Here is a 23,149-nt window from a genome sequence, read left to right on the forward strand (position 1 = left end):
GAAACAAATATTTACCAAGAGCCCACTTACCACCCGTACAACACTCATGATGATAGATGTGTGGCCTGTCAACTGATGATGGCTTTGGATCTGCCATCATGAGGGTTAAGATCGGGGATTTAACACCCCCAAAGGTTTTACCAGGAGGCTGCTACAAAAAGTCTTGGAGCTCAAACAAGGCAGGGAGACACCTTTCTCAGGTCACCAAGCAGGCTCATTTCCTGACTACCAGGAGCACGTGTGAAAGTTGGCCCTGCAACAGACAGCTAAGCCAAATATTTTTCAAAAACAGAACTGCAGCTGGTTTGTGGTGGGCCCTCAGCTTTTAGCAATGCCAAAGGCCAGACACAGGAGGGCCTTGTTCATTCATTCTCGTCATGCTGTTCCTGCTGCCATCTTTCCCCTCCCTTACATACTTCTTTCCCTTTAAGAGGTAGCCTCCCTGGGTCTGTAGCTTGTTTCTTCATCTGTAAAATGGACAACATAGACTCTAAAGTCCCTTCTAGATTTAAAACTATGATGAATGATCTTTTTTCCTCACCCTCAGCAGAGTTAAATATATTTTCTTTGGTCAACAAGTCACATCTTTATTGTAATAAAAAAATGCTATTAAATTTCTAATTAAATGAAACACATAAGGGCATGTTGAAGCTAGATCATAGAGACTTGAAAGCCAATTATTAGATTTCCTGTGTGAGCATTTACATCTCAGAAATGGCATATGCTACAAACCAGGATTTGATTGTTTCGTTAATGTAGATTTTTTAAAATGCATTTTAATTTTAATTTATGGAATAAAACATAGTATAATAAACATAACATTCTATAATAAAAAGATGATTGCCCAGGAAACTGGTATGTACAACTTGCTATTTCATGTAAATTTCTTTTTTTTCTTGTTTTCTTCCCTTCTCTCCCCCTCCTCCCCTCAGAGTTGGCTACCATTAGACACAAATAGGTATATATGTGTAAAATTAGTCTATACATGTACTTAGCAGTTCTTTTCTCTAAAGGCAGACAGCTTGCATCCTCAGCAATTTATGCAGCTATAACCTCATGCCTGTAGTTATACAAGCTCTATAGAAGGTGTCAGAAAGTACGTGAAAATGAAGTGCTTTCTTCTTCTGGGCAGCTGGACCACATGACCTCTAAGGTACCTTCCAGCTTGGACATTCTATGTTCTGAGGTCCTCTCAGCCATAATTCCACATTCTAAGGTCTCTTCCAATGGTAATAATATTCTAAACTTTATGTTACCTTAGAGCCCTCAGTTTCTCTGTTTTAGGCCTGAAGGCTCCTTCTATTTCTGACCTCTGGTCATTTGAAGTCCTGCTCAGAAGAATACATGACCTCAAACTGTGTCCCTCACAAAACTATAGGCCAAGGATCCCCGCTCCTCCCTCCTATCGAAGGCTCCCACTACACCTAGGACAGCACCACGTTCATGGTGAACAGCTGGGCTGGTCAATAATTATTGTTGGATTGTGAGCCCCCAGCCCCTACTTCAAGCCCATTTATGGAGTGCTGTATCCACTGGGATTTGCAATCGGAGCAATCATGTTAAAACCCCATATCCGCAACATGTGTGACCTTGGACATATCCAAATTCCTCTCCGTCCTCCCTTTTCTGAACTCGATTTCCTCCTGTGTCAAATGAAGAGGCTGGACTGAAAGGTGTTTTTCAGTTCCGAGTTCTATCATCTCAAAGGAGCCAGCAGATGTATCTAAGCTGAACACCTATCAAATGCCTTGTACTGTCCTAGGCTACACGAGGAACAAAAAACCCAAATACACTTAAGAACTGGCCCTTGCCTTCAAGAAACTGACAATCTAGTTAGGAAGATAGGGGATCCTACACACACTGTTAATAAGCTTCAGAGCTGGAACTCTGACTCAGAGGTCACTGCTTCAAGTCCAAGGCATCCAGCGTCTCATTAGAATCAATCGTATCATTTTTCCTCCTCCAGAATGGTCATTGGCCCAGTAATGCCAGAGTAAACTCAGACACAATTTGTCTACATTTGCCAGCTCTATCAACAAGAAAGTCATTTCACATCTCTGAGCCTCCATTTCCCCACCTGTGAAATGGGCATACTCCAGGTACTCCCTTCCTTCACGGGTTTGTTGTAAAGAAAGTACTTTGTAGACCTTAAATATGGTAGAAATGATGTATGATTACTGATACTAGTACTAAAAGTAATAATTATGGCATCATCATATTAATAACATCATTAACAATATTTTCATGACAACAGTCTGACACCCACCCCCTTGTCTCCATTTACACAACCTCATCACCTCTCAAATGGAGTGCCACAACAGCCACCTAATTGGAACCCCTGCCTCTGTCCTCCAATCAACCCTCTACACAGTCGACAAAGTGATCCTTCCCCTACAAAGATAACCATGTCTCTCACATCCCTACTACACCTTGTCATGGCTCCCTACACACACGTGCACACGCACGCACGCACGCACACACACACACACACACGCCGCCTCCCAAGGTAAAATACTCGACCTGGAATCCTGCAATATGGATCCCACCTTCCTTCATATTACTGTTCTCTCTGTCCACTGAGAGAATTCATTCCATTCAGAATGCGATATATGGTCTTGGATACTGCTAATGTTGACAGACCATATATTTATGTACTGAGGGATTTCAAGAAAAAATTTGCTTAATTGGGTATTACAAGGCACAAGTTAATTAAAAAAAACCCGTTACGTGAAAAAGGACATTTTTTAAAAAAAGAAAATGGGGTAAAAAATAAATGACTTCTTGTTACATTGTACTCACCTAACTCTGTTTCTCCCATATCCCATCAGAAGAATGTAAATGTTTTAAAGGCAGCGCTCAGAGCAGCACCGTGTACTGTTTATGAGGCTGACCTGTGATTTAATCCATGAAAGGATCACCTAATAAAGAACTTTCTACCAATACAGATTGTTACCCTTTTCTGAACTGTATGAGGTGCTGAGAAGTAAAATGCAGGATCACACATCCAGGAAGCATCAGGGAGGTCAACTCTCTAACCACTACATCACACAGCCTCTTGCCATAGATTCTGCACACAGAGGGCACCTAGTCGATAGTTTCCAAATTGATCTGAATTATGTGTAAATGTTAAGTCTAAAGAATGTACAAGGCAAAGCAAATTGCATGGTACCAAGCACACTACTGGACTTGTAGCAGGCTTTCTTCCTTGCGGTTCCTCCTAGGAACATCTTTGAAAGCTGATTCTGAGCAGCTAGGTCACCAGTGCAGTGGGTAGAGCAACCAGCCCTAGCGTCAGGAGAACCTGAGTTCAAATGTAGTCTCAGACACTTAGTAGCTGTGTGACTCTGGGCAAGTCACTTAACCCTGTTTGCCAGCTGATTCTGAGACCAATTTCCATAGCTCATGCTTAAGAGATAAGCCCTTCACACCTGTTCCCAAATTGAGCAATTATAAGCCTCCAACTCAAGAAAAACAACATAATAAAAAGTTATTTCGAATGGCACTGCACATACTTACTTTCCAGAGTTGATCCCTTTCATATGGTCTGTGTAAATATAGATATCGGGAATGAATTTGTTAAGGATGCTCCGAGAAGACTCCACGATGCGATTGGCAATCTGAGGCGATACCCGTACAGAGTACCTGTAATCTGAAGTTAAGGAATTGGCTTGCGTGGCTCCAGAAGACAAAGGAAGAAAAAAAAAGTGGAGGGGAAGGGGAGATGCACAAAAGCAGGAAAAAACCTTGTACATATCAGATGGCCAGGGTTCAAACTCTAGCTCTATTACTGACTAGCTATATGACCCTGGGCAAATCACCTCCTTGACCTGAGCCCATCTCCTGCTAGGTAAACCACTGGGATGAGTGCTGCGGGAAATATGTCCAAATTGGAGTCAGTAGACCAAGGTTTGCATCCTAACTGTGTGATCTTCTTGTATCCAGTTTCCTTCTCTATAAAATTAGGGGGCTGGAATACCTCACAGCTCTAAATCCCATGATCTTCTAATTAGTGGAACTACACTTGGGAACTGCAATATCTAGGCTCACCTCACCCCCAATGTGTCTCACTGGAATTCTTTAATAATTCAGGGTCTCTAATCAATCATATCTACCCCTCACCCCACAATTACTTCATTTATTTCAAACTGTTTTGTTACTGATAAATAAAAATACTCTATCAAACCACTAAGATCTTTTAGAATATAGTCTGTTCTCTGTTCAAACTCCATCTCCATAACCAGTCACTTATGTACATAAGGCCCAACCGGTATTCTGGGCCAGTCCAGTGGTCCACCTGGTTCAGGATTCTGGCTTGGGCTCTGACAGTATGTTTAAAGCATGTGGCCCTTTCTACAAGGTCCATCTTTAATGATTCAGAGGCTGACTACTCCAGTTGGTCTCCCTTGCTTCTACTTTCTCCTTTCTCCAATCCTCCCTATATATAACTGACAAATTAATGCTTTTTTTAAAAAAATCAAGATCTGACCATGTCACCCTCCCCCCCATCCACACTCAACATGTTATTTAAAATCTTTCTCAATCTGGGATATCATATCACCTACCTTCCCCTCCTCCCACTTCTTTGCCTTCCTGCCTACTTGCCAATGATTCAGAGAATGTCTATAACAGTGGGCAAGCCCTCAGTTTCCTTAACTACAAGACAAAACTCAATGGGCTAAATAACAGTTTGTGCTCCTGAGCCAAGAATTGACACTATATGGATAGAAGAAGTGCTAACGCAGGGGAAAAGAGATGGCCACCAATCATTCGAATTATAGATATGGAGGCAGGAAAGTCCCCAGAACCCTTACTTTACAGATGAGGAAACAGGCCGACCAAGCATAAGCTGCCTGGGAAACTGTATGTTAACTCAAGGGTTCCAAAATGGTTCAACAGGTATTTTTTCCTTTAAAAATGAATATATCTTTTTAAAAATATCTTTTGAATCTTATTTCTAGATATATCCCTCTCCTCTCACCAACCAACAATCTTGAGAAAAGGGGGGAAAAAAGAGAGCATGAAAGGGAAAAACAGTTCAACAAAACCAGTCAACAAATTAAGTGCCAGTGTATGCAATAATCTACAGCCATCATCCCAGTTCAGTACGAGGAGGAAGGTAAACTTCTTCTGCTCTTTCGCAGGGCCAAACCTCGCCATTATCACTACACTGTGCTCAGTCTCACTCAACAGTTATTTTTCAAAACCCTCAATACCCACATTTAATTTTCATTATAAAAATAAAGATCTCAGAGCCAGGCTGATGGAAAGATCTGAATGCAGGAACCCTGGGTTCAAATCCCAACAACGCTACTTGCTATCATTATGATCTTGAGAAAGAAAGCTAGTTCCATGGGCCTCAGTTCCCCGTCTGTAAAGAGGGGGTGTTTTCTGAAGGCTTTTCTAATTCAAAAAAAAAAAAAATCCTGAGACCTTCCTAGGGTATCTCTTTCCTCCCTAAATCCATCCTGTACTTTACCAGAAGCACAGGCAGCGAGGGGATACACATACATGGATAGAAAACTCAAACAGAAAAATTTTAAATTATACTTTTATTTAGGTTGTTCAATATTTCCATTTTAATCCACTCTGGTGACATGGGAGTGTTGCAGACTGCATGCAGCATCCTTGTGTTAGACACCTCTGGTACAGGAGGCTAGGCTGGAATCTGGAAGACCTGAGCTCCAATCTAAGTTCCCAAATTAACTATAAAGAACATAGGATGAAAGATGCTATGCGCATCCAGAGAAAAAAACTGATAAATAGAAGTATGTAAAGAATTATATATATATATATATATATATATATATATATATATACATATAATATATATGTATACACATACACACATACATACACACACACACATATGTATGTCCAGTTGTGCCTAACGGTAGCCATGGGGGGTAAGGGAGGCAGAGGGAAGGAAAAAAAGGGAAAAAAAATAAATTTACAAAACTTCGTTGTATGTTTTGAAGGGAATGGCAAGTTGTTCAGGGTGGATCTGCAGTTTGGAAATGCTTGTTTTATCTTATAATTAAAAATGAAAATAACTAAAAAAAAGGTTATCCATTTTTCAGGTCCCAGCTTTGGGTATACCTCCTCTGAAAAGTCTTTCCTATGGCATTCAAACACAATTCAATACGGTTTCTCAACTTTTCCCCATGCATGTGTGCGTGTGTGCGTGTGTGTGTGTGTGTATGCATGAAGGGACAAAGGGCTTGGGAGGAAGGGAGCACAATGCACAGATGCTGAGAAGTGCTGTGGAGACCTGACTCCTAGTCAAGAGAAAAGTTCCCCTATCACACCCAGGGATAGAGTCCAAGGTTGTAAAGAAGAGGTGAGGATAGCCAGGGCACATGCATCATGGTGAGATGAACTGATCTTAAAGTCAGAGGACAGAGATGACATAGATACTCAGCCCTGACATTGACTAATTGGATAAACTTTGAAAAGCCTCAGTTCCTCTCATCTATAAAATGGGAATAATGATACATTCCTCAAAAGGTCATTGGAAGTAATATGCTTTGTAAACCTTAAATTGCTACAGAAATGTGAGCTATTATCAGGGACATGGGAGGAAGTACGAGACTGTGATTTAACTGATATCGGGAAATCCCAGTTGAAGATTCCTCTACATTATACCCTGTTATTTGTTTTCCTGTTTCCCCCACAGTCCCTGGCCTAGTGCTTTGCTAGTAAACACGCGATAAATATTTGTTCAGATTTCAAAGGCCAAGATCCAAAATGAGGAAAGAATTAAGAGGAATTTTTCAAACCCCAAAGACTCTGGTTAGCTCACACCCTGGCCATAAACAACTCCAGACAAACAGTCCCAGGCTTCATTCACACCCTTTCCCCAAGGTGGGTATCTTACTCGTAAAAAGTCCAATTGAAAAGAGTTTATTGTGTCCAGGGTATCCGTGATTGGTTGCGGCCACTCTCTCCTTCTCTTTAGGAAAAAAAACCCAGAGTAAGATACTTTTTTTCTCAAAATCATTAGCTCATATGGGTACTGTGCCTTCAGCCATTCCCTGACATTACCCTAACTTGTTTTTTTGACAATCATGTGAAACAGAACCAGTAGTTTTAGCCTCCTTCTCTAGATGAGAAAATACAGAAATACGTGAAAAGTCTTACTAAAGGTCCTGAAGCTCACCAGCATCTAACTCTTCCAGAAGACGGGCTTTCATTCTCCGTCCCACTAGAGCTCTAGTAATGTTAATGAAAGCCCAACACTACCTGGTCTATGTAACCTTTTCTCATCCCCCTTGTTAATAACCACCTCCTCTCTTAGATATTACAATAGTGAGGCAACTCTGCATTGTACATAGAGAGTGGGGCTTGATAGTCAGGAAAATCAAAGTTCAAATCCTACCTCAGACACTTAACTAGCTGTATGACAAGTCACAACCTGTTATCTCAGTTTCTTCAACTGTAAAATGGAGATAATACCAGCACCTCTCTCCCAGGGTTGTTGTGAGGATTAAATGAGGTACACATACATAGAATGCTTCACAAAACTTAAACATTAGCTATTATTACAGTCCTCTGATTTAGAGCTCAAATATTCACAGCAGTAGTTTTGGTGGTAGCAAGCAACTAGAAAGCCCTCGTTCCCATTGATCAGGGAATGCTGAACAAAATGTAGAAGAGGAATGTAATGGAATATTGTTACTACGATGAATATGAAAAATCCAGAGGAATATGGGAAAACATATAAGAAGGAATGAAAAGCAAAGGATGTAACAACTCCAATATTGTAGATGAAAATACCAAAAAGCAGCTGACCTCAGATTAACTGCAATGAGCAGCGCTGGTTCCAGACAGCAGAGGATGTAACATCCCTCCTCTCAGAAGAGAGATCAGAGGGTCTTGGAGGTACAGTTGAAAAGGAACTCAGACCATTAAATACAATCTCCTCATTTTACAGAGGTCAGAATTAAGACAGAGAGAGTAAGTGAATTCCTTTGGGTCACACAGCTACCCAGTGAGAGACAGGATTTGAACTGGATTCTTCTTGACTCTCAGCCTAGCCTCAATCTACTGTCACTTCTGGCTGCTTTTTGGGTTAATTATGCTTAAAAGGTTTTTGTTTTTTGGTTCTAAGGGAATAATGTTGGGGAAAGGCATCCATTTTTTTAAGTGGGGGAGGGGTAGAGGAGAGCAACCTGCACGCTGATCCTTAGCACTTTCCCCAAAATCCAGTCAAAAGCTGAGTAGCATGAGTCTGTGTCTTCCTTCCTATCTTCTCCCACAATAGTGTCTAGGGGGAGATCTGAGCCAGAAGAGGGAAGGTCTCTTTATGGAAATCAGGCCTCTGGGAAGCCCAGGGTCAGTCAACAAGGAGAAACATGATCAGACCACGAGATCCACCACTGCCCTCATCAGCCTCCACCCCAGTTTGTTTATCTTACATGCACCGGACCAGAAAGACTTTGTCCCAATGCTGCTGGTGCAATTCCACAGAACCAAAACAAAATGTCCCATTTTCTCTCCCTCTGTTTCTTTCTCCCTTTCTCCCTTTTCTCTCCTACATCAGGTAGCCAGGAAAGAGAAATTCTGAATAAAAGGTCACTATACTACCCTGGCCCTGCCTTTAGCAAAAACCTGGACCCAAGACAGTTCTTTCTGGCGAAGCTCTGGGAGGGGCAAAAGTTAAGAGAGAAAATTCAGTGCTGAAAAACAGAAAAGCAGCAACAGGTTAATTTCTGCCAAAAACAACCCTCATGTGGAGAAAACATACCACCAAGCACAGGCCTAAATTTAAACCAGCCCTGCAGATGGCCAGCCAAAAAGCTGACCGACTACACAGCCGGTCCCCCTCTTCTAGCTCAAATAACAGAGCAAAGCTAAAAGAAAATGAATTTTTTTCTGGGAGAGACTTGTTAAAATGAAAGTGGAATAAATATTCAATGACTGGCTACAATTGGTTCTAATATCCGGGTGAGAATTTTAAAGAGAGGAATAGGCCCCTGCAAGTGGCTGAGTTGATGTTGCTGAGAGGTTTGAGAGTAGCTTTAAAAAAATAGAGTCCCCCATGAGCCTGAGATGATTTAAACGTGGTAATACCCATGTAACTAACTGCCTGGGTATTACCTGCCTAGGTAGTCTTCTAGCTCACAGAAATCTGCTAATAACCCACCAGGTGGGCAATACAACATGAGTTAATTTAAAGACTTTACAGTAATCAGTCATGGGAATTAGATCTGGAAAGGGCTCAGATCAGCAGATCTAGCATCCTTCATTTTATAGAAGAGAAAACCAAGCCACAGATAAGGGAAAGTGACACCCAAGAACAAACAGAGAGTGAAGTCAGAATTCAAACACAGGCCTCTGACTAAATTCTTTCACTTTGTTATGAATGAGGCCACTAAGGAACTCTCCAGGTGTCCCATAGTCATTTTCATTCAACAGATATTCATTAATCACCTGCTATGTGCAAAGAAGGTCTTCCTTCTGCTAGGAAGATGCAAAGTTTACAAAAGAGAGAGTCCAGGTTCTCATGGAACTCCCAGTCAAACAGAAGGCCAAGAAACAAACACAGATAACTAGAGAACATACTAAAACCTGATAAGCACACGAGATGGGTGAAGAGGGAGAACAGTGCATGAGTTCTGAGGGCAAGGGTGTTACTGATCAGAGTTGTGGGCATTTGAGTTAGACTTTAAAGGATGGCCCCCAGGAATTCAAACACCTGAGGACTCCAGAGAACTCCCCTCTCCCTCTCCTTGCACGGAGGCCCTTAACACCATCACCAAGTGATGACAGCAAGGGCATCCAATTTTTTTTTCAATAGTGGGTCATATAATCAGAAATCCCTGGGCATGGGCAATGTTTTATAATGGCAGTTCCTAACTATTCCGAGCCTATCTGCTAGCATGACACCTGGTGGCAGTCAGTGACATGACGAGAGCACTGGGAAGGAACTGAGGTCCCCTCCCCTGTAAGTGACCAGCTGCTTCATGTGTACTGGTTAATTAGGTATAAATATATTTTCCTAAAAATCTCAGGCAGGCCACACTCTGCGGTCAACTGGCCAGCTATGGATGCCTGGGAATTTAAGGAGAAGAAAAAAATCTCTGCAAATGATTTTTGGCTAGCATGAATTTTTAAAATCCCACTTTTGCCCAGATGAGATTCTGTAACAAGGAAGATGGTACATGCTAGAAATCACAGTTCTAGACTACAGGAGGATACAACAGAAGGACTTCCTAGCCTTTTTATACTAAAATAGCAGGGGAAACTCTGGACCCCAATGGGCAGAGAGGGAGAAATCATGAATTCCTTCAACTGTGCCCATTTTTCTCCTCTCAGTTTACTAGGTCATTTTGTATACAGTTTCTTTAGGAGTTTATCTGGTGTTTAGGATGTTATTAGAGACTTTGAGAAAAAAAAATGAGTGAATGCAAAGCTAGATGGCTACTTGAGACTAGAGGGTCAGAGAACTGTCAGTACATCAACAGGTCGGCTCCGGTTCTTTCTCCTCTGCCCCTTCATGTTCTCCAAAGAATAACAAATAAATAAAAATCAATCAAGATCAAGGCTTTTCTTCAATGAAATGGTTTATAGGAACAAAGAGCTAGATCAACTATCTGTTATAAAGGATCCTATACCGAATCTGTCAATATTAAAATTCAAAAGCCACAAGCTAGAACACAGAAATAGTCTGGCCATATACAATACCTTTGTCTATAGGAGAGAACTAACCTGCCCAACGGCGACTGGTAATTACTCTTAGGAAAATATGACTCACGTTATATTATAGTCAGACATTATCTCACAGTATTTAGAAAAGGAAATAACCTTAAAGAACACCTAGTCCAACCTCCTTGTATTAGAGAGCGAGAAACCAAGGACCCCGTGGACCCCTTCCTGGAGTCTGAACGATAACCTGCTTCAGGTCAGTCAGCTAATAAGTAACCGAGCTGAGATCTGCACCTGGCTCCTCCGATTACCAATCCAGAGCTCTCCCTTCCTATATTACCCCATACTGTTTCCCTTCTTTAGAACCCCAAACTACAGTTCTGCTATGCACAGGGGCCATAGCAGGAATTTGGGTCAACTGCCCATGACAGTCAACGGAAGGGTTAAGCGCTCAAACAATCCTTTACGTATGCTTCTAGCTCTAACTCCACCAAGTTAACCTGCCTACATAGTTATTTGTTTAACATATTTAGTGGGAAAGTCAAACTGAACTCACCCATAGGGTCATCTGGATCCAAGATACCAGAAATTTTGGACTTAATAGAGTGGTACAGTGTATCCAGTAGGAGACAGTATGGCAGAAAAAACACACATCTTAGACTCCAGATACTTGGGCTTATAGCTCAGATCACAGGATTTAGGGCAGAGAGGGCCCCTGGCAATAAAAATCAACAATCTAACTTTACAGATGAGGACACTGAGACCCAGAGAGGGCAAGGGACTCACCCTGGATCCTACAGGGAGTAAGCAGAATTAAGATTTAAACCCAAGCCCTCTATATCAACATTTTTTTCCTCAGGTTACCTCTCTGTAATACTTCTTAACCAGCTGTCTAAATAAGTAGTCACTTCAACTCTCTGGGCCTCTTGGGGATAACAACATTTGTCCTAAATCCCCTGAAGGTTTGCTGCGAAAGGAGTGATTTCTAAATCTTAGAGTACTCTATAAATGTGAGGTGCCATGATTATTGTTACCAGTTCGAAAGGATACGCCATTCCTCGGATACGTTTGATTTTGCCAGGGTCTGTAAGCTGAATGGGTTTCAACAGCTTCCTCACAGGACAAGAGAAGAAGACTTCTCCTCCCCCTCCTGGAGGCATTCCTCTTCGGACAATCTGAATGCAATTGCAGTGGGAAAAAGAGGAAAAGTAAGAAAATGCATTAATGGGAGGAGGGGGGGAAGGGAATATTAATTTTAAAGAAAACAAGATGGGATGGGGGAGGAGTGCGAAGGATGACAGGACTGGCCTTGGTCTGCTTGGCCCCAGAGGGCAGGAATGATGAGTGGAAGTCAGAGAGGGGCAAATGTAGGCTCAATGTAAAGAAAATCAGAGTGATCCAAAAGTACAACAGTCTGTCTCCTCTTCAGACAGAATGATGTCAGTGATAAAGGGAAACCTCCCATCCAATAGAGCTAGCTGTCCAAAAGTAGTTTATACTACCTCAAGAGACACTGGGTCCCCCACCATCGGGGGTGTCTCCAACAGAGGCTGAAAGGGAAGAGCATGTCCTCTGACATTCCTTCCAACTCAAGAAATTCCCTGATCTATCATGATTATTTTCTTAAGAAGTCCAGGGATCTTTTTCATAAATATTATTTTTAAGAAAACATAATAGTTTACTTCATTATCCCCAATAAATGGATCATAAGAGGGGAAAACATATTTGAATTAAGAATGAAGGGAAAGTGGTAAGAAATTATGATTGATAGAAATAGGGCAAAACATCCAAGAGGCATTCATTGAGTAGATGAAGACAAATTTAACGAGGAAGGAGAACCCATAGCTCACCATTTCCTACCTTAAGCTCAAATGATTCACCATCAATTCCAAATTGTTTCAGTAAAGGGAGGGCTGTTGCCTTCAGAACGTCCACCTATAAAGTGATTTTTAAGAGAAAGTGCCATTAGGAGAAGGAAATAAGCAAGAATGAAACATGATATAATAAATAATGAATAAAAAATAGGCAGTGATTCATTGCTTACTCTGTGCCAGGCACTGTGTTGAGGGCTGGAAATAGATACAAAAACAGATAGAAACACACACACACACAGACATGGACACACAAACAGTATGTCATAACTGATGGAGAGTCAGCCTCAAAAGCCACGGAGACTTGGGTTGACGTCTTGCCTCTGACATTTACCAGCTCTGTAACCACTTCACCTCCATTTTGGTTAAGACTCCCCAGACTCTGGTCCACAGGCATAGCCTACTAGTACCTAAGATCACATTAAGGTCATCAAGGGTTATCAGAGTAAAGTAAGTTCCAAGAGGATGGGAGCCACACCTTACTTAGATTTTATGCCTTATCCAGTAAGCTGTATATTTGCTGAATGAATAATTCAAATTTCTGTGGAGGTTTAAAGTTTGAAAAGCCCATTCCTCACAGCAGTACCCTAAAAGTACTGAGTCCATATTCAGCAGCTGGGGAATCTGAGTCTCAGAGAAGTGAAGCAACTTGCCTTTGGTCACCCAGCTAAATTGGTTAAATGAGAAGGAGGGATAAATTAAGAGTAATTCATGTAGTGCCAAGAGATCCAGAGCAAGGCCCTGCATGAGTGTGGTGGACCCCCATGGAAGATTTATGGGAGGGCATGAACAAGAGACACACAGGATGGGCAGGCTTCCTGGAGGAGGTGATTTCTGAATGGAGTCTTAGAGGACAGGAGCTTAGAAGGTGAAAAACTAACTTAGCAGAAACCTAATCTATCCCCAGGGCAGCTAGGTGGTGAACCGGATAGAGTGCTAGGCCTCAAGTCAGGAAGACCTGAGTTCAACTCTGGCCTCAGCTTTGTGACTCTGAGCAAGTCATTTCATCTTGAAGCCTTAATTCCATCATCTATACAATGAGCTGCAGAAGGAAATGGCAAACCACTCCAGTATCTCCACCAAGAAAACCCCAAGGACACTAGGGTCGCAAAGAGCTAGACACGACTGAGCAGCAAAGACAATGTCTTCATATAATCCCCATTTTACAGGTGACAGGGCAGAGAAGTTCAGGATCTGATCTCATTTCCTCTGCTTCCAGTTCCAGCATTCTTTCCAGCTAACAACACACTGCCTGATCTCATGTACCCAAGTAAGTCAAAGTAAAATAACACTAAATAATTTCAAGAAGGACAGAATGCTAATGACTAGAGCTAGGGAGATCAGAAAAGGTTCCATCTAAGGGGGAGCACGTGAAGGACTCTATGAGGCAGAAGAAAGGAAGGTGTGCATGCCAGGCAAGGTGGATGGCTCGTGCAAAGGCATGGTAATGGGAAAGGGGATGCCAAGTACAGAGAGATAACAGCTGGACCACTGTGAGACACTGGGCAAGGCACTCAAACTCTATACCCCTCAGATAATTCTCAAGAATTAGCTACTAAATCACAGATAAGGCAATCTGCATGGGTGGAAAGAATTCCAGAACTGCCCATATGGAGAAAAACCATAAATCCTTTCATTGTTTGCACAGCCCTCTCCAGTCATCCTGATCCACATCTGGCTACTGGACCCAGATGGCTCTGGAGGAGAATGTGAGGCTGGTGGCTTTGAACAGCCCTGCCTCACTTAAATCCAATTTACTTGCATATCATGACATCACCTCCCTAATGTCATGGTGCTCTTTGAGAATGAAGAACAAACAACACATTAATAAGGCTAAACAAAAAAGAAATTTATCTGAGGAAAACAAGAAATTTTTGAAATAGGGTGCAAATGGAATAATTTTGTTACTATCTTGTCAAATGTCATATTCACTTCAAAAAGCCCCTCTATTTAACAGAAATTCACGATTTCAAATACAGCCTTATTCTTTTATGTGCTGAAATGCTTTTGGCTGTTAAAGTGACTGTTAAATTCATAAGACTGAATAATTTTTAAAAGACATCAAACTTAAAAAATTTTCAGTGCACAAATGCTTCTAAATCTCAAAAGCTCCTTTCCACTTTAAAACTATCTAATTTTTACTTCTCCGGGCCACTTTGGGAAATATCCATGGGATGAGAATAAGAAGGTCTATCACTGTTTGCGGATGGGACAGTCAGCACAGTACAGTGGCTGGCAGTCCTGTAATGGCCACTTAAGACTCCAGTCTCTTCTCCTCCCTTGCCCAGTTTCTATCAGTGAGGGGACCTAAGAACACCTAGGAAAAACACAGCATTTTACAGTTGGAGAGGGGCCTTAAGAGTTATCTATTCCAATGTCCTCAATTTATCAGTAAGAAACCTGAGGTCAAGCCAAGACAGAAGTGACTTACCCAAAGTCACACGGGCAATAAAGGACTATGCCAAGATTCAGTCCCACTTCCTATTTCCCAATCCAGCTCTTTCCTCTACTTCCCAGCTCTCTGCCTACACTGAAGGCCTTTAGCGATCATGACAGGTTATCAAATTGACTGGTTTTCTGGTCCAGGTTCACCTGTTCCATGAGCTATGCAGAACAAAGTGCCCTTGGTCAAAGTAAAACAAAATACACTCTAAAACAAAAGTTTCCTAGGAAATTTACCTTCCACGGGTGCCTTCCCTTAATTCTAGTTAGCGTCTTCCCTTTCATTTTGTATAAATATATAGACATATAAACGTTTTTACATATTTACACTTACATGTGTTGTGTACGTATGAAAGCAAGCTTTTGTGTGTGTGTGTGTGCGCGTGTGCATACACATATTCCCTTGTCTCCCTCTTTAGACTTTAAAAGCCCTTTGAGGACAGGGGCTATGTTTTGCCTTTTTTTGGTATCCCCAGCACTTAGCATAATGCCTGGCACATAGCTGGCAATTAATAAATGTTTATTGATTGGTTGACTGATTGAAAGAGAAAATAACTGCATATGAAGAAGCTCTTGATACTCACTGAAGGGTCGACCTGGTCATTGGTTATGCCTCGGAGAACGACTCTTAATGGGTGCTTCATAAAGGGGGCCAGGCAAAGAAGACTCTCCAGATAATACCCAATACTCCGATGGGCGCTGCAGTCATGTTCCACTGACCCACCGTACAGGAGCCCAGGCTGATAATACAAGGTAGTTCCTTAAACCAAAGAGAGAGAAAGGGCAAGTCAGTTCAAACTGCAGTCTCAGTTCACCAAGGAAAGGAAGAGTAATGATTCACATTCATGACAAGCTTACTGGTTTAAAAAGTGCTTTCCTCTCAACAACAAGAGGCAGTAAACCCAGGGAGAAGCCTGACTATAAGAAAAGAGGAGGCTTTGGAGTCAAAGGAGCTGGATTCAAATGCCAGCTTTGGTACTTAGTCTCTGTGTGGCCTTGGGCATGTGGCTAAACCTCTCTGGGCCTTGGGTTCCTCATCTGAAAAGTAAGGAGATTGGGCTACATACCTCTAAAGGTCCTTCTGGCTCTCAATCTACGATTGTGACGAATAATATATGCTGTCTCTTCCTAACACAACGTTAGTTCCTTAACCTCAAGGACTCTCCTGCTTTTATACTTGTAGCCTCACTACTCTGTACACAGCGAGTTTAATAAATGCTTTTTTAATTAATTCACTCAACAATTGCAATTCACATCTACAGAGTAATTTAGGGATTAAAAAGCCTCAGTTTCCTCAGCTGTAAGACCAAATTTAAAAAGCTAAAAAAGATCTCCTGTGAAATAGGCAACACCACTTTACAGAAGAAGCAAAGTAACTTCTCATTATTATAGAGACCTCAGGGTTCATTTAGGAAAAACATTTCACTTAGAATCAGAAAACTAGGGTTTGGGTCCTCACCTTTCATATATTAACTTTGTAACTCTGGGCAAGTCTGAAAAATGAGAATAATGCCTTAACACTCCCTACCTCATGGAGGTCTAGCAAGAATGGAACTTTGTAAACCCCATTTTATACATGAAGGAACTGGGGCTCAGTGCACATAACTAGTGTCCGAACTTTGACTCCCAGCCTAGGGTTCTTTCCAGTCTACATCTTGTTCCAAAAAATGACTCACTACTATCACGCTCTGATGATCATAATCAACCCTCATTGACATTTAATACACAGTCCCACAACTCAACTTCTCTTCAAGCCGCCTGCATCCCTGAAGTCACACCAAGGGGTGAGACAGATACCAGAAGAGCTTCCCTCTTCCCTACTTGGCATACACACTCTTAGACTGCTAGCAGTCTTCTTAAACCCCTAATCACTTAGCTGGCAAGCTGGCCACAGAGAACAGGTAGTCACAAAGACATAACTGCATAAGCCATCTGTACTCCAAAGAGATAAAGAAAAAGGAAGGATGCACTGAGAAAGAATTCTCCTTTACTAAGTGTCTACTGCAAGCAAGGTCCCTGATGGTGACCAGGGGAGGGCGAATGGTGATAAGGCAGAGAAATAGTATGAGGAGGAGGGTTGTCAAACTAGATGATCAAAAGGTAGCATGATACAACAGAAGAAAGACTGGTTCCAGAGTCAAGAAGAACAAATTGGAAATCCCACCCCCAACACAGACTACCTGTACTACTTGAGTTGTGCCACTTCCCTTCCTGGGCCTCAGTTTCTTTACCTGTACAAAGGCACAGTCAGACCAGATGGCCGCTGAGATCCCTTCCAGCTCTAAAGCACTGACCCTATGTTCTCTGAGGTCGCTTTCAACTCTAACCCTATGACCCTAGGGTCCTGCCCTCAAGGAACTCAGTCTAACTGCAGAGGATAAGTCAGAGGTATCAAAACAGAGCTAGTGATCATTAAGAAGGGGAGTAAGGGCTTCAGGAGTTCATAAGGTGACTATGAAATTTGTAACAAGGGTTTTGTTGGGGTTTTTTTTCAGCAGAGGAGGGAAGGGCGAGATTTGGGAAAGGGGGGCTGATAAAAGGTCGGCTGATAAAAGGTCTGCCAAAAAGAAAAAAATATAAGAAAAAAGCGTTGGTCACTGAGGCATTGTTTTTTAAATGTACAGAAAAGAACAAAAGGAAGCCCTGAGTTATATGTTGGATTTATTATATACTGAAGAAGAAGAGCCAGCCACATGTAATTTGTTGTTTTCCAATTGTTTCAAACTCTTCATGACCCCATTTGGGGTTTTCTTTGCAAAAATATCTAAGGGTTTTGCCATTTCCTTCACTAGCTCAATTTACAGATAAGGAAATGGAAGCAAATAGGGTTCAGTGACTTGCCCAGGGTCACACAGGTAGGAAATGTCAGAGGTCAGATTTGAACTCAAGAAGACGAGTCTTCCTGACTTCAGGCCTAGCACTCTATCCACTGCATCACCTAGCTGCCACTGGATGTAACAGAGATTTGCTATTTTGTGTATCTTTCCATGCTCTTTCTGGAGAAAGCAAGGCCACAAAGTCAACAGACCTTAGCTTCAAGAAGCTTATATTAACTTCATAGCAGCCTGCATAGTTGGCCACCTCTGCTTCAGGGAACCCACTACCTTCCAAGGTAATTCAATGGATATTGGCATCACTTTAAATTTTAGGAAGCTTTTCCTTACTAAATCAGCCTCTCTGTAACTTGTACCTACTGTTCCTAGTTCCACCCTCCAAGGTAAAGAAGAAAAAAATTTAATCCCATATGGAATTTAAAAAGTGCTGAATGGGCCCCAAAAAGAAATAATCTAAGAAGCCCTCTTTTATAGGACAGTACTTTAAATTTCAAGAAAGGTGTGGTCAACAGTGTTAAATACTGTTGAAATACTAAGAAAAATCCCATGTGTGTTGGGTCTACTACACACTGTCTCAACAAAGGCATGGGACCTCTGGAACTCCCAGGCCCCATCTGACCCTCAGCTTAATTTCGCTGTAGCCCATGGGGAGAGAAAGATGGATCCACTAGTGTCTACAGTAAAAGCTGAAAAGCTTTTAGGAGCAATATCCCAAACCGTCACCAGGTGGCCTCTTTCCACTACAAAATGAGATGCTGACAACACTGGTTAGCTACCTATTTTTTTTTTCAGAGAGGTCAGATTAAGTTTTGCTGTTGAAAAATGAGAGAAAAAAAGGATTCAAAAATAAGTAAATGAATGAATAAATAAGTAAAAGGAAAGGACTTCAAGAATGCTTATGCCTCCAAATTTTAGGCAAGAATTATTTTTTTATTTCTCTGATAAAATATTTATTTTTCAAAAAAAAATGAGGTAATATTGAAGCATTCAAAAAAAGAACAAACACGTGTGCATACCCTGTGATCCAGAAATACCAAGAATAAGTCCGTATCCCAGACAGATCATAAAAAAAGGGAAAAGGACCCACGTGTATAAAAATATTTATAGCAGCTTTCTGTGGTGGCAAACAAATGGAAATTGAGGGGATGCCCATCAATTGGGGAATGGGTGAACAAGTTGTGGTATATGAATGTAATGGAATACTATCATGCTATAAGAAATGAGGAGGAGGCAGGTGTCAGAAAAACCTGGAAAGACTTACATGAACTGATGCCGAGTGAAGTGAGCAGAATCAGGGGAATACTGCACAAAGTAACAATAGCACTGGGTGATTAGCAACTCTGACAGACTTCTGAATGTCTGTGCTCATCCTTCGTTTCTGAAGACCATGACATCAGAGAAATGATGACATGACTTGCCCTTGATTTTGGTTTGAGTGAGGGAGGGCTGTGCAAGGTCACCAACCTCACTTTCCCCTCCTGAGCCATCTGGGTCCAGTGGCCTGATATTTATCAGGATGACTGGAGAAGGTCCAGGAAGCAATGGGAGACCTTGACCTATTCAGGTATTCACTTAGAGAGAAGTAATGCCCATTCAGTGACTTAGCTCTTCTCAGCAATACAAAGATCCAAGACAATTCCAAAAGAAGTGTAATAGAAAATGCTGTCCACATCCTGAGAAAGAACTATGGAGTCTGATACTATTTTCACACTTTTTTGTTTTCATTCTCATGGTTTTTCCCCTTTGTTAGGATTCTTCTTCCACCAACGTGGAAATGTTTAACATGAATGGATGTACACGCATAATCTATATCAGATGGCTTGCTGTCTTGGGGAGAAGGGAGGGAAGGGTGAAAAATGTGTAACTTGAAATCTTAGAAAAATGAATGTTGGAAACTATCTTTACGTGTAATTTGAAAAAAATAAAATACTATTAAGTGCGAGGGGGGAAGAAAAATAAGCAAATTCTCCCTTTCCCACAGAGCAAAGGTATCCATTTTGGTGAGGTCAAGCTGTCATTTGATTAATTGTAGATACATAGAGACATTTTAGGAAAGACACTCTGATAAACAGGAGAATATCCAGAAGCGTAAACAAGGATGATGATTAGCTAAAGAATTAAACTAATTTTATTTAATTTAGGCAGCCAGGTTGTCTAATGAGCAGAGCATTGGATTTGAAGTCAGAAATCCTTAGGTTTGAATATTACCTCAGACACTGACTAGCTCAGCTGTGTGACCCCGGTTAAGTTAATTGTCTCACAGTTATAAAGAATATGTGTGTGTGCCCATGCATGCGCACATGAGGACAGAGTGTAGAAAGTACTCTACAAACCTTAAAACAACAGATACAAAGCATCGGAAGAAGACTGGGGAGGGGAGTGAAAAGAGGAAAAGTTGGTAATTAAATCTGTCCAATTATGTATAGAGATCTTATCCTTCCTGGCCTCATGGCTGAACTAGGAGCAACAAGCAGAAATGTCAGAAGCAGAATTCAGGTCAATGTATGAAAAAAATTTCCTAATACTTAGAGAAGGGCAGCTAGGTGGTGCAGTGGATAGAGCGCTGGGTCTGGAGTCATAAAGACTCCTCTTCTTCCTGAGTTCAAATCTGACTTCAGATACTTAGTATCATGTGACCTTGGGAGAGTCACTTAACCCTCTTTGCCTGGGTCTTCTCATCTATAAAATACCTGGAGAAGGAAATGGCAAACCACTCCAGTATCTCTGCCAGGAAAACCTCACATGGGGTCACAAAGAGTCAGCCACAATTGATCAACATCAACAAAGCCTGTAAGTATGGGTCTAGCAATGGACCCTGTATGGTCATTCAAGGAGCAATCTGGTTAAATTCAGAAGGGCTCCTCACAAGTGTGGCCCCAGAGACAAAGCTTTTGGCCACAGGAACTCTTAAGGACCATCTACTTAGTCACACAAGTTCATAACCAGATTACAAAGGGGTGAAGTTTTTTGTTTTGTTTTATTTTTGCCATAGTAACTCACAAAGTCTAAAGTACATCAGGATTTGTTTTGAGAGGAAGAGTGGTGTACCAGATGAGGTGCTGGACTGTGCTAAGTGACAGAGACAGAAAAAGATTATGTGTGTGTGTGTGTGTGTACATACACACGCACACACACACACACACACACACACACACATACACACACACACTCTTGCCCCATGGAGCTATCAAATGCTTCAACATTAGAAAATGATGTGATTTTATCTGTGGAAATGACACCAAAGAAAAAGCATAACAACCATCTGCTTTGCTGCTGTGCCCGATGGACCATGGGACCTTTCTATCTGACTCAAAGCTGAAACTTGCACTTGTGCTGTTTCCTTCATCAGAAGATGAGCTCTTTGAAAGCAGAGGCTGTGACTTTTCCATCTGTCTCTCCTACTTGCTTAGCAGTGTACTTTGTATACAGTGCTACATAAATGCTTTTTTCATCCATTCATTCAACTCCTTCATTTACTCCTTCATTCACTCATTCATATATACACTGCTCAAATGCTAGTAACTCTTAAATGAGGTCTTTCCAAATCCTCTAAGCTGTTGCTATTAGCACATTTTTATTCTGGAAATTGTATTCCGTTACTCTGTATATATTCTCAATTTATTTATTTGTGTACATGCTGATAACCCCCAGGAGAACGTAAGCTTCCTGAGGACAGGAACTGTTTCCCTTTTTTTCCTCCTGCATCCCTAGCACCTAACACACAGTGGAAGCTTCAAATGTTTGCTTCACAGAACTGGCAGGTTATACAAAGGCACACAGTTTGACTAGGTCATATGAATTAATACGTCCACTCTTAGAAGGATGCTCACAAAAAAATTTAATGGTTTGCTCTCAACCAACTCAGTACTTCTCTACTTTAAGCAAAAGACAGGAGAAGGAAAGATACATAAATGACGTTTTGTAACTATACTGAATCACCACTGGAAACCACTGGACAGAGGGCATAGAAGCTACGTATGCTGACTAGAAGCCTGTTAAAACAAGGCAGGGCAGAATGAAGATCCTGAGTTTATGTAAACTGACAGTCTCCAACCATGTCATAGCCTTTAAAATTTGAGTTTCTTTTCTTAAGAGCAACTGAAGAGCCAGAAAATTCCGTTTCCCTGCACATGGGAGGGATTTATTCTCAATATAGTATTCTTAGTTTTTTCCAGAAAGGTTAAGGCCACTTACTCTAACCTGAGCCTTTGGGAAAATATTTGGGCAACTGGCCCTCAGATAGAGTATGCCTACCTTCCACTACAGCAGATTTGTTTGTAGAAGAGAAATTGATACCTAAGGACGATAACAAAGAAGAGGGAAGTGCCAACTTACCTGTTTGATTTATTTCAATTCGAGAACCATTGGTTATTTTATCTAAAAGCCGTACAAAACTTGCTTCAAAATCTGTAGGAAGACAAAAAAAATTTACATTAATTTATTCAATGAACATTAATTTAACATTAGCATTAAATTTGTTCCTTGAACATTAAAAAATCTCCTATGTACCAAACACCATGCTAGGCTTTAAGACCTTTCCAGTATCTCTGCCAAAGAAATCCCCAATAGGGTCAGGGGGAGTAGGACACGACTCAACACCGAGGATGAGGTAGAAGTGACCACTTGAAGTCAGGGGATGCACAGGACCAACACTGATCCAGCCTCTCCTGCCACCCAGGGGGGTGTAGGTGAATGCTGGACCTAGAGTGAGAAAGATGTGAATTCAAATCAGGTCCCTGGGCAAATCACATAACCTCTGTTCACCTCAGTTTCCTCATCTGTAAGAGAGTAACAACACCTACCTCCCAGGGTTACTGAGAGATCAAATGAGATAATATTTGTAAAGTGCTTAGCATAGTGCCTAGGACATAGTAGGAACTATATAAATACTTATTCCCTTCCCTTTCTCAAACATTAAATTAATTAATAATAACTATGTGCCTTTGGGTAAGCCACTCATCTCTACAATGGAAAGCTTTGGACCAGATGACCTCTACGACCCCTTTTAACGTTATGAGTGACAGTCTCCTAGGAGGATCAGCATTTTTGGAAATTGAATTTCTGATCCAAGCTCTGTAAGCCAGGGACGAAATGCTACTTATGTTCACTAAACCTCAAAGGGGAGCCATGCAGAACAATTTAGGAGCCCAAAAGCACTTAAAAGATGGAAAACAATAGCTAGGGTGCATGATCTCATTAGAAACATCAGTAAGCAATTAGGTTACTTCAGAACTCTGAGATTCCACGATTTCCTAAGTGAGGAAGACTCTCCACTGACACACCTACAGATGTTTGCCACCTAAGTGATCAACACTCTCAATTCTTAACGGAGATCATAGACTCATACACAGACTTAGG

At 41.4% G+C, this 23,149-nt stretch overlaps 1 protein-coding gene across 1 annotated transcript in view; it reads right to left on the bottom strand.

The window, feature by feature from the left end:
* RCL1 (RNA terminal phosphate cyclase like 1) overlaps positions 1-23,149 on the bottom strand; it is a 55,549-nt gene that overhangs the window by 15,031 nt on the left and 17,369 nt on the right. The window contains exons 2-6 of the mRNA XM_072597329.1: positions 22,127-22,198; positions 15,542-15,717; positions 12,505-12,579; positions 11,695-11,819; positions 3,517-3,642 (exon numbers count right to left, since the gene is read on the bottom strand). Coding sequence (XP_072453430.1) covers positions 3,517-3,642; positions 11,695-11,819; positions 12,505-12,579; positions 15,542-15,717; positions 22,127-22,198 — 574 coding nt within the window. The remainder of the gene's footprint in view (positions 1-3,516; positions 3,643-11,694; positions 11,820-12,504; positions 12,580-15,541; positions 15,718-22,126; positions 22,199-23,149) is intronic.

Source organism: Notamacropus eugenii, chromosome 1, assembly GCF_028372415.1.
Source record: "Notamacropus eugenii isolate mMacEug1 chromosome 1, mMacEug1.pri_v2, whole genome shotgun sequence".
Taxonomy (NCBI): Eukaryota; Metazoa; Chordata; class Mammalia; order Diprotodontia; family Macropodidae; genus Notamacropus; species Notamacropus eugenii.